Raw genomic sequence first — 11,645 nt, forward strand, 5'->3', positions numbered from 1 at the left:
TAAATGACACACACCTGAACCAAATGACATAATCAGACAGACGGGAAAACTAGGTCACGAGAACATGAGGGAGAAAACACTACAAAACGTCCTGGGGTGTGACAATATATATCTCAATATTTACATGGTTTATTCAATAACCATATCAAAATTATATATAATAATGAATAACTTTATATAAATATAATTTAAATAGTTATCATTATACTATTAATTTAAATATTTTTTTTGTATTTATATAATTATATTAATTACTAATTACATTTTGTATGAACGTTATTGATAAATATATAGAGACCTCAGAATCCATACTGGATTATACATATATAATTATTTTATAATTATAGAATTTAAATATTCATCACTATACTAATAATTAAAATAATATATGTATTTTTTCTATTTATATGAACGTTTCCACCAACAAATTGTGATCCATAAATATCTTTCATACTAACATTTATTCATAAATTCCAAAGGAAATAAATACATAAATAAATAAATAAATAAGTAGGTTATGAGTAGTGAAGAGGACTCCTAACTAAGCCACAAACTATCCTAAAATAGCTGTTGCCAGAAATCTGCCTCGGAACGTAAACATTTTAGAAACATTTGACGATAATGAGCTTTTAAAAAGGTATCGCCTTTGGTTTTGGAGGTTATCCCAGCTCTGAATTATCCTTTGATTATGTCCTTGTTTTCATTAAGCAGCTGGGCAAGAAGTAACAGCTGTTCTTGCGTCCAGTTTGGTTTTCTTTTACAATCGCATGTCCTTCTATCAGCCATGATTATTCTACTCTGTTAATTAAAAGGCTGTTTATATGCATATCCGCTAATTGTTTACGAAAAGCACACATGTAAGACAAGGCTGACAATATATACTTGTTTAATTAGTGACACTTAGCCTGCATTTTTAAATCTTTATTTGAATGTGGCAACATTTGTATTTTTAAACCTTTATTTGAATATGGCAACATAATATCGCACTCTACAATATTCAGAGACTATCAGCCAATCACTGTGTGCATAGTTAATAAGCACGCATAGCAATGAGCTCAGCCCCGCCCCCTTACTCTGAGCTTAAGACTTCTCTCTATTCCTTAGTTTCTTACAAGTTTGTCTCAGCAGCTTTGTGTATAGGTTTGTGTATTAAGAGGAAACTCTTAGCTAAAAACTTTTACTGCTATTTAGGAGAACTCTTAGTGGTAACATAAAATGTGAGCCTGGACCGTACCTAAAACTTAATTTTTGATTAGTAATATGCTTTGCTAAGAACATAATTTGGACAACTTTAAAGATGATTTTTTCAATATTTTGATGTTTTTGCACCCTCAGATTCCAGATTTTCAAATAGTTGTATCTCGGCCAAATATTGTCCTATCCTAACAAACCATACATCAATGGAATCAGATGATGTATAAATCTCAATTTTGAAAAATTGACACTTAAGACAAATGTTTTGTGAATACGGGCCCTGAACTGTCTCAGATTATCAGTAGGGAAGATCTCAACCCTTGTTACCATGATTCAGTAAATACTGGTTTTGACTGAAAGCACAGTGATCTGAGCCTGTCGTCTCTCACCGAAGCCGATGAGTCCGAGTGTTTCTCCACGGATGCGTGCGGCTCCGGATGCCACTTCACGGATCTGCTCCACGCTCTGAACACGCGTGCCCTCCCGCAGCGCCTGATACAGCCACGTGTTCCTGCGGTACAGATTCAACATGTGACACAGCGTCGAATCAGCCGTCTCCTCCACCGCCGCCGACGGGATGTTACACACCGCGATCCCTGAACACAAACACACACAACCGCTCAGAAACACTGACAAAACATCATAGAATAAAGCAATAAGCTCCAAGAAGCCGTGGTTTACAGTGAATTTATAACAGCTAAGGGGCATTGTTAGGGCCTTAGCTGTTATAAATTCACTGTAAACCACGGCTTCACGGGGGTTATTGCTTTTATAAAACGGTTATTCCATATACGTAGTAAGGTTTAACAAAATAAAACAGAGCAAATAAAGTGTAATGATATTAATAAAAACAGTATTCTTCCATCAAACAATGTAGCTCCTCAGAAACAGTTGTGGTTGCTACAAAGTGGTTGCCGAGCAACACACAAACATAAACAAAGGTGTGTGTTACTTTGTAGAGTCATTTACAACAGCTTCGAACGCGGCTCAGCCAATCAGAATCAAGCACCGGAACTCTCCGTTTTATAAATATCAGTCACCACTCTGTATCTCTAATAATATGATGAGATTGAAATGATCCAAACATATAATGCAATGCCATCCAATGATGACTGAGAGATGAAGAAATAAACGCTCCTCAGAAGATGTGAGATGTGTTCTATGTGAATATCTGTTAAACTGTCATTTATTTCTGTGATCAAAGCTGTATTTTCAGCATCATTACTGCAGTCTTCAGTGTCACATGATCTTCAGAAATCATTCTAATATGCTGATTTGCTGCTCAAGAAACATTTCTGATTATTATCAATGTTGAAAATTGTTGCGCTGCACAATATTTTTGTGGAAACCGTGATACATTTTAGTTTTGAGGATTCACTGATGAATAGAAAGTTCAAAAGAACAGCATTTATCTGAAATGGAAATCTTTTGTAACATTATAAATATCTTTACTGTCACTTTTGATCACTTTAATGCATCCTTGATGAATAAAAGTAAAGCTGAAATAAAATGTATAAAATAAAAGAAAATATTAGATACAAAAATTAAACTTAAAAACTTGCCTTAGCAACTAATTGAAATAATAAAATAAAATATTAGATTAGATTAGTACTGAACTACTAAAATTACTAAAGCTAAAACAGAAAGTGTAAATATTAGATGAAAATCTTAAAATTTAAAAATGCAAAAGAAAATTTGACATCTAAAATAAGCAAGTTTATATTGAAGTACTAAGATTAATAAAACTAAAAATTAAATGAAAGCTAAATATAAAAATGAAAAAAAAAAGACAAAGTTACTAAAACTTATAATAAATTAAAATCAAAACCAATAATATACAAAAAAAGCTAATTCAAAATATGACTAAAAACTATAACGGAGTATAAATAATACAAAAATAGCACTAGCATCTGTACAATTACACTAAAAGAGCTTTTTAACTGGATAAAAAACTCTAAACTATCAATCAGACGACCGAAGGCATGGAGGAAATCAAAGTGTGATCATATAGAGACCTTAGACCTTTGTATCAAATATGATACAGTATGCATAACTGTTAATTTGATTTGATTGTGCACTAGTTAGTGTTGATGTTCATTACCCAGCTCTCCGGCCGCTTTAATGTCGATGTTGTCGTATCCGCTGCCGATGCGGATGATGATCCTGAGCGCTTTGAACTTCTCCAGATCCTCTCGCGTCAGTGTGATGCTGTGATACATCAGAGCGCCGATCGCATCGTTTAACACCTGAGACACACACACAAGCACCGCTCAGAGCTCATCTGCTCACGCACGCTATCCCATGATGCTTCACATGACTCTCACATCCATCGCTCGGCTGTAAATAACGCTCTGATTGGGTGGATGAATGTAGTAAATTATTTTTTATATTCTGTCTTACCGATGATTCTATTCCTACTTTGAAATAATCAATGCAGTCATTGAAAATTATCCCTAAACACTCACTTACATTTTTTTCTAGATCATCATGATGCTTTGGAAGCTGGTCTGAAGTAGGGTTATTTTCTGTAACTGAAACCAAAACTTGAAATAAAACACTAAAAATAAATTCTGAAATAAACTAAAAAAAAAGTGAAATGTTGCCTTGGCAACTAACTGAAAACAAGTTTTTTTGTTTATATTTTAAGGCTACTAAAGGTAACTAAAATAACTAAAACTGAGATTAAAACATACAAAAACAATATTACTAACACTAAAAATGAAAATAAAAACTATATAGGCAAAAAACTAATAAAAATGATAAATACACATAACAAAATTACTAAAACTGAAATAAAAAATAAAAGCTATAAACATATTTAAGAAAAACTAATAAAATGACAAATACACACAACTAAATTACTAAAACTGAAATAAAAAAAATGTTTAAAAAAAGAATAAAACTGAAAACAAAATTGAAACTGAACTAAAAAACTATTTATCAAATACTATACTACAATTTTTACTATTATTTACACTTTCTATTATATCTGTTTTCTTTTTATTTATTATAAAATAAAATAAAAAAACCTTGCTACGTGTACTGCATTAAGCTAACTGAGACTTGTTATAGCTCTTGTCATCATTGCTTTTGTTGATTCTGATTGCTTCCATTGTCCTCATTTGTAAGTCGCTTTGGATAAATGGACTGGGCATCACAGAAGGCCACGGTTGCCAGATCTTTGAGGATCGGCATCTCAACCGTACAGTCCCGACCGTCCAGCAGAGCAATCAGAGGACGAGGATGCATCGGGCCATTCACGATCTGAGGCCTGATACCTGCACACACACACACACACACACACACACACACACACACACACACACATATAGTATCTAAACAAGAGACCTGAATACTTACAGATGAGATCAATGCTGATTTTACAGCACAGAGGTGTGCCTTTAATCTGTCTTTTTTATTCAATAATTCAACAAGTCAATAATTCTTATTTTTATGTATTTGCTGTGTTCACCTGACACAAATTAAGAAATGACTGCCATTGGAACATGTTTGCAGTTTGTCAATATTAAATATGATAAATAATAACTGCAGTGAATGTATATGCAAAACATATCAGGGCTGTCTATAATAGTATGAACTAAAGAGGTTTAGTTTATTGCATTATATACACTTCTTTTTTTTTTTGAGAATGCATACTATATTTTAATCCGATTATGGTTTATGTCATTCACAATGCTTCATAGGAGTGAATGTACACTTTTGAGCACTTTTGGCACAATTTATGTTTCACAGTGATTGAAGACACATCATCACTTAAACATCGCTCACATACGATTTATACATTATTTATCTACTGTTTGGATGATATAAATAGGATTTTTACTTCCAGAGCCAAGAATGCTGTATGAGTCTGATTAACAATGAATCTGTAAATGACTCTGGATGTGAAGGGAACATTAACAGAGCTAAACATGTTCCAACTACAGACGGTTTGATCAAGAACCTGTTGATTCAGGAGTAATCTAGAAACGAGGAAAACAGTGTTTTAAACCCTAAAAGCATTCTGAACATCAAGCGTTTCTGTATCTGCTCAAACACAGGATCTTTTCTTCATTTTGACTGAATCAGCTGGTGTGTTTGGTGATTTTTAGAGAATGCATGAAGTCAGTTCTGCTCAATTCACACAGAATCACATGATTCACTCAAGAACAACAAACACACACAATACTGACCGTCTTCATCTTCAGCTACATCTACTGATTCAGCATTTCAAACCTACAAAGTCAAATTTTCTGATTATAAAGCGAGTTTGTGCATCTTTATTTACAATAAATGACACTTGATTTCAACTTATATATCTATAATGAATGACGTTCAGACATTGTTAAGTATGACCTGAATACTTTTGGGGTGTCACTGTATAAGAGACAAGAAAAACAGATGAAGAGAGAGGCTAAAAACTCATGATTAAAAAATAAAAATGAAAACAAAAGAGCAAAAGAGGGTGACACACAGTCGGTGTGGATATTCAATATCCAGGAGCCATTCCATTTACAATGCATGAATTATTCACACCGACCTCCATCCAGAGACACAGACACGCTTCATATCCAAACTCAACACTGACGGCATTACAAACATCTAAATCGCCAATTAAATTAAAATTAAACACCACTGAACATGTTTATTTAGAAGCATGCAGATGAATGTCTTTGACTGAAAAAACTCACTCGGCCTGATCTGACCTGGAAACCGAGCGATATAAACTCACATCTCACTAAGGAACCTCGTGGGATCTATACTTAAGATTACATAACCACACACACACACACACACACACACACACACACACACAAACACAAACGAGCCCTTAAGCCTACGTCCTATAAAACACTCTCACAGTTTGCTGGCTCTTTCGCTCCATCATTTATTTGAGGGTGAACCTGTCAAGAACATGTCCAGGTCATATTTCTATCCATAATTAAGTGAATATACATAAGAAAATTAAGTCTGTAGTGAAAATCCTTTACCTAATTTAGCGTTCCTGCTCAAAAAAAACAAAAAAACTGACCTTTTAAAAACTCTCTCATTATGCGTAAATCTTGGATTCAATCTCTTTGTCAATTTGTTTTCTTTCAATTAGCACAGGTTTTGTATTTCTTTTTGAAACAGATTGGTCATAGGCCTCATTGATCTGAGCTAATGCACCTCAGCTTTTCAGTGAAAAAAAGCATTATTTGTGGGTAATTTTGGCAATATTTTGGCAAAAACTGAGCTGCATCAACGAAGGCCTACCATCAAGTAGTTCCAAAAATAAATAAAAAACCTGCGCTAATTGAACATACTCTCACACTCACACACACGTCTTTAATCGCTTCTGTCTTTCTACAGGACATGTACTGAAAACACAAACTGACTCATCCCGCTGCACACATAAGCTAATTTACCCTTCCATACTTGTCGTCACTACCCATAATGCACTGCAGCCACAGGTGTTCTGGGCGTAAGCAGGTTCAGATGATCCTCCAGCGGGTCACATGTCTCTCTCTTTCTCACACACAAACACACATGTGTCACTGACCTGCGGTGAGCTCCTTCCGGCGGTCAAACTGCTCGGTGTGTGTTTTCCGGTGAGCGGCGGACGCTGCTCTGTTTAACAGCACCTTTAATAAACTACTTATGAAACCAACCAACTGAGAGAGTTTAAGAGTAAGACTACCAGCAGCCACAGCAGAGCACCGCCCTCTCAACACACACACACACACACACACACACACACACACACACACAAACACACACACACACAAATAAACACACACTTCTTCAGTTTGTAAAATGTGTTCGTACACATTCATTCATTAGGATGATGATATGTGTCTTTCTAAATAAAATGCACACAAATGTATAGCTGTCCTCATTTACACACATTATCTGTGTGATTACAATGTGATTAAAATGGAGCAACTAATGACACATACTGGAAAGAAAGAAAGAAAGAAAGAAAGAAAGAAAGAAAGAAAGAAAAGACAAAGCAAGTTAGAAAAAAAAATGGCAGGAGGAATGAAGGAAGAAACAGAACACGTTCATAGTGAAGTATTATTCCTCTGATGAAACTCACTGAATTTTAATTTAATCCTGCAAGTTGAATCAACATTGCCATTACAATGTTGTCTTTTACAATGTCTTTGAGTTGATTTGTGAACATTTTGTTAGCCTAGCATTTAACATTGTTGCAATGTTTTTTCAACATTGAAACAACTAACATTATTTCAACCATATTTCGATGTTGAAAGTCAGTCACGTGTCAGCTGTAACAGAGCTCATTTACAGATCTGCCACCAGCCTCCTGAACACCAACAACCTTCAGCCTGACAAACTCCTCATGTGCATTTAACACACAGAAGAACCTCAAAGAACCTTCATGGATCATCGGCGGTTTGGTGAACTATAGCCTGAACAGTCTCCACAATTCACTTGTGAGTTTTCTAGAGACTCTCAGTGTGTGTCTCCAGTCGAGAGACTCTAACGCGTTCTCAGAGGACCGTGTCTCTGCATATCCTATTAACCCTAATGAGATTTTAGGCTCTAAGACTCTGATTAGGCCTGCAGTGAGGTACAGTGCTCAGCTCGAACTGTAAAGCTCACACACACTGTTAACTGAACAGAGAAAGAAAACACTGTGGTTCTTGTAGATTAAATGTAATGCATAATCATGGTCCCAAAAGGAAGAGGCCTGGGTTAAAATTGCTTGTAAAGAATTATAATCAATCTTCAATCTTACTCTGAACTCATGGCAGTGACACTGTTCTTTTTAAAATTGTAAAACACACAAATGCAGGTCTGAAAACACATTCATGCACACACAGCAATGCACTCAAGTTCAAGGTCAGTAAAAAACCTTCTATATTCCTTAAGCTGCTGCAAAGAGTTTCTTAAATAGTTATGAAGCCGAGTCTATTCAAGTAATTTGTGAAGTTCAGCTGGGATCACAAACGCTGAATCGCACTAGATAGGGTATATATATATATATATATATATATATATATATATAGTCTCCTAATCTAAAAACAGAGCACTTAGCTAAATCTGCTAATCCTAATATCCAAATATTTTAAAGTTTCAAATGAATGTTTCAGAAAGTAACGTTTGCATATTTTTGCATATTTTGCATTTACGGTCTACACCATCCATATTAGTGCTGGGTAATAATTAATCACGATTAATCGCATCCAAAAGTTTTTGTTTACATAATATATGTGTGTGTACTGTGTATATTTATTATGTGTATATATAAATACACACACATGCATGTATATATTTAAGAAAAATATATTTATATATAAATGATATGATTATAAATATATACATGTAAATATATGTAAATATTTTCAAAATATATACTGTATGTGTGTGTCTTTATATATACATAATAAATATACACAGTACACACACATATATTATATAAACAAAAACTTTTATTTTGGATGCGATTAATCGCGATTAATCGTTCCCCAGCACTAATCCATATTACTAAAAACTTTTACTTAAGTAGAAGTAAGAAAGTACTAGATTTCTAAAGTAATTAAGTATTAAATTATATTTAATATAAAATGTAGTGCAGTAAAAAGTACAACATTATGCTTTGGAATGTTGTGAAGTAAAAGTTTTCTAAAGAAAAACACTGATAAACCACAGACAGTTGAAAAATGTACTTTCAAGGAAGAGTAAAAATACTTTACTATTGTCCGCCTCTGCTAAAAACAAGGAATATGTAGAGTACATTTGAAGCGGAAGCAAAGAATAAACAACGCCTAAACATCAACAAGCACAAACCCAAAACTACACTGTAAAAAATTACCGTGAATTTAACGGTAAAAGACTGTAAAAATGCTACAGTAAAAACCTGTTAAATGGTTAACGGTAAGTTCCCCTTCTATATACAGTGAAAAACTGTATTGGACATTACATATACCGTTTTTGGAAGTGAAAAAGAATGTATAATTTACAGTGAATTACTGTAAATTGACATTCCCAGAATTCCCTGCATTACATTTCAAATTTGATGTTTTTTTGTTGAAATAATTGTTACTTCTTAGTTTTTTTTCTTATCAGTTTTGTACATTAGGGTTGTATGTTACACCTAATGTTGTTAAATTGATGTTTATTGCATTATTTCTTTATTGCATTACCATGATGGTGTTTAGTGTTTGTTAATGACACTGTGCACCTTCTATATATATGTTAGTATTTAAAAGCTGCTTGTGATTGGCTTAGGTTCATCATGTGACTTTCTCATCACCTCCTGGTGATTATGGTGGTTATCAGTGTATTACAAAGGTACAAAACAGATTTCAGTACTTCAATAGGTTGGTATATTAACATTATATCAGTTAATGAAATTACGGTATTTAAATGTAAATTTAAGTTAAAACCTAAAATGTTGCTACTGTATTTTTTACGGTAAGATTCTGGCAACTACAGCTGCCGTTTTTTTTTTACCGTAAATTTTACGGATTTTTTTTTTACAATGTAGGTAAAGGTAAAACCACCAAAAAAGACAGAAATAAGGTCGTTACTTGTGTCAGGTGAAGCCATGGTGGATACAATGACCGGAGGTCCGGTTCTCCGGGTCTGAGGCTGGAGGGCTGAAGATGCTGGAAGGATGGCACTCTCCACAGGAGCTGCTCCCTTGCGCATTAACTGAGGGCTGTGATGGGGGCTATGAGAAGGAGAGAGAGGAGGAAGGTTCGGAGGGCGCTTCATCAGCTCCATAGGGCTGTATGTAGTGGAGAAGGTCTTGGGTGCCACTCCTGGAGTAGTCGGAGGTTGTTGTTGAGCGGACATGGCCAGGCTTGTGTGGGCATTGTACAAAGGTCGTGTTTGTGTGGCGTAGCCCCCCGGACTGACCGGAAAACCTCCGACCAAGCGAACCCCTGGATATTTCGTGGTTTCGAGGAGATGTTGAGACGGAGCACTGTTCGGCCGCCGACCGAGAAACTCTCCCATTCTTGGAGAGACGGACTGCAGGGCGCTGGGAGGCTGTTGAATGAGGTTTCCATCCACTGCCTGAGACTGCATGTAGAGATCATTGCGATGGCTGAAGCTGTTAGAACGACTTCGCATAACCGCAGCACCGGTTGCTCCCGTCTTGCAATTGAGAACCACTCGAGAAAGCACTCGTGCTTGGCCCAAATTGGGAGCGACGGAGCGGACGTCGTGGTCTTCCATCATAGCAAGCATGGAGGTAGAATCAAACCCTTGCTGTAGGAGAAGAGTTATAGTGCTTTCCGACAGACCCTCGGAGCGCAGGAGAGCTAGAAAACTGGGATCCACGGTTCTCTTGGGGTCGACAGTGACGGCCGCCGGAGGGTGGTGAGTGGAGCCTGGATCATAAGCAGGGTCGTAAGGCATCCTTTGAGTTGACACAGAGCCGTAAGCAGGGTTCCCTCGAGGAAGAGTCCCGTCCATGACTGGAGCTGTAGGGTCCACTACTATGCAGGTGGATCCAGAGTCCAGAGGAAGGTCGTTGGCATCGCTGAACACGGAGTGTTCTGCTGGAAATCTGGATTCAATGCCAAAGCAAGCCGGTGAAGCGGCTCTACTGCGAATGCGCTGGCTGTCTGGGATCATCTTGATGGATAGAGAATCCCTGTACAAGCGGCTGATCTCATGAGCCGAGGGAGGAGGAGGAGGAGGAGGAGGAGGCCTGGGCGTAGGAGCAGGAGTAGTTGCTCTAGCTTGCCCTTGATCCCAAGCGTTCCTGACCCCTCCTGTGGCCAAGCCATAATGCGAGCCTGATCTGCTCAGCATGTGCTGGTTTCCTTTATAAAAGCCCTGCAGATCTTCAGGTGGCTGGGCTGATAGAGCGATATCAAAAGGGTAGTAATCCGGAGGAGGAACGGTGCCGCGGACAGCCATGAAGTTGCTTCAGAGATTGCGGTTTGTTTCAGTGGAAGCAACCCATTAGCCGACAGAGATCAAGTTTGAGTGCAAATGCTCGTGCACTACAGAACGAAAGCGTAATGTGTAGTGAATGCATGCACGGGTGAGGAAAGAAGAGAGGACGGTTGTGAGGAGAGGGAAAGGCAGGTGTTTGATTTCACTTCTCATGTTTCCCTGCAAAGGTGTGCGAGGGAGGTAACATTTCACCTGATGTCTGGCCGACATTTTTTTTTTTTTGCATTACTTGAGGTGTGATTGGCAGGTAAACCCTAAATTATTCAGCATTGGAAACATAAGCAAGTCAGATGGAAGAAGAATAGGACAACACAACTGCTCCGTAACACAAACTTACCAACTTAACAGCAAGGAAACACACTTTATACACGAGCTGGATTCTGGATGCTTTCAGCCATCGGGTTTTGATTTGGGAGGGAAAGATGTAAAAAAGAGGCAAAACAGAAGGACAACGCATTGGCAAAGGGCTCATGCTAATCTAAAGGGGTTTATCCTTCCCTACAGCACTGAGAGATTAGTCCAAATAAAACCAA

At 36.9% G+C, this 11,645-nt stretch overlaps 1 protein-coding gene across 1 annotated transcript in view; it reads right to left on the minus strand.

Annotated features, from left to right (window-relative positions):
* Positions 1 to 11,333, minus strand: part of LOC107659659 (uncharacterized) — a 16,382-nt gene extending 5,049 nt beyond the window's left edge. Inside the window, exons 1-4 of the mRNA XM_016448670.1 lie at positions 9,732 to 11,333; positions 4,329 to 4,472; positions 3,296 to 3,442; positions 1,558 to 1,790 (exon numbers count right to left, since the gene is read on the minus strand). Of these exons, the coding sequence (XP_016304156.1) occupies positions 1,558 to 1,790; positions 3,296 to 3,442; positions 4,329 to 4,472; positions 9,732 to 11,073 (1,866 nt within the window). The 5' untranslated portion in view covers positions 11,074 to 11,333. The remainder of the gene's footprint in view (positions 1 to 1,557; positions 1,791 to 3,295; positions 3,443 to 4,328; positions 4,473 to 9,731) is intronic.
* Between the last annotated feature and the right edge of the window lie 312 nt (positions 11,334 to 11,645).

The sequence above is a fragment of the Sinocyclocheilus anshuiensis genome, unplaced genomic scaffold, assembly GCF_001515605.1.
Source record: "Sinocyclocheilus anshuiensis isolate Anshui unplaced genomic scaffold, SAMN03320099.WGS_v1.1 scaffold75, whole genome shotgun sequence".
Taxonomy (NCBI): Eukaryota; Metazoa; Chordata; class Actinopteri; order Cypriniformes; family Cyprinidae; genus Sinocyclocheilus; species Sinocyclocheilus anshuiensis.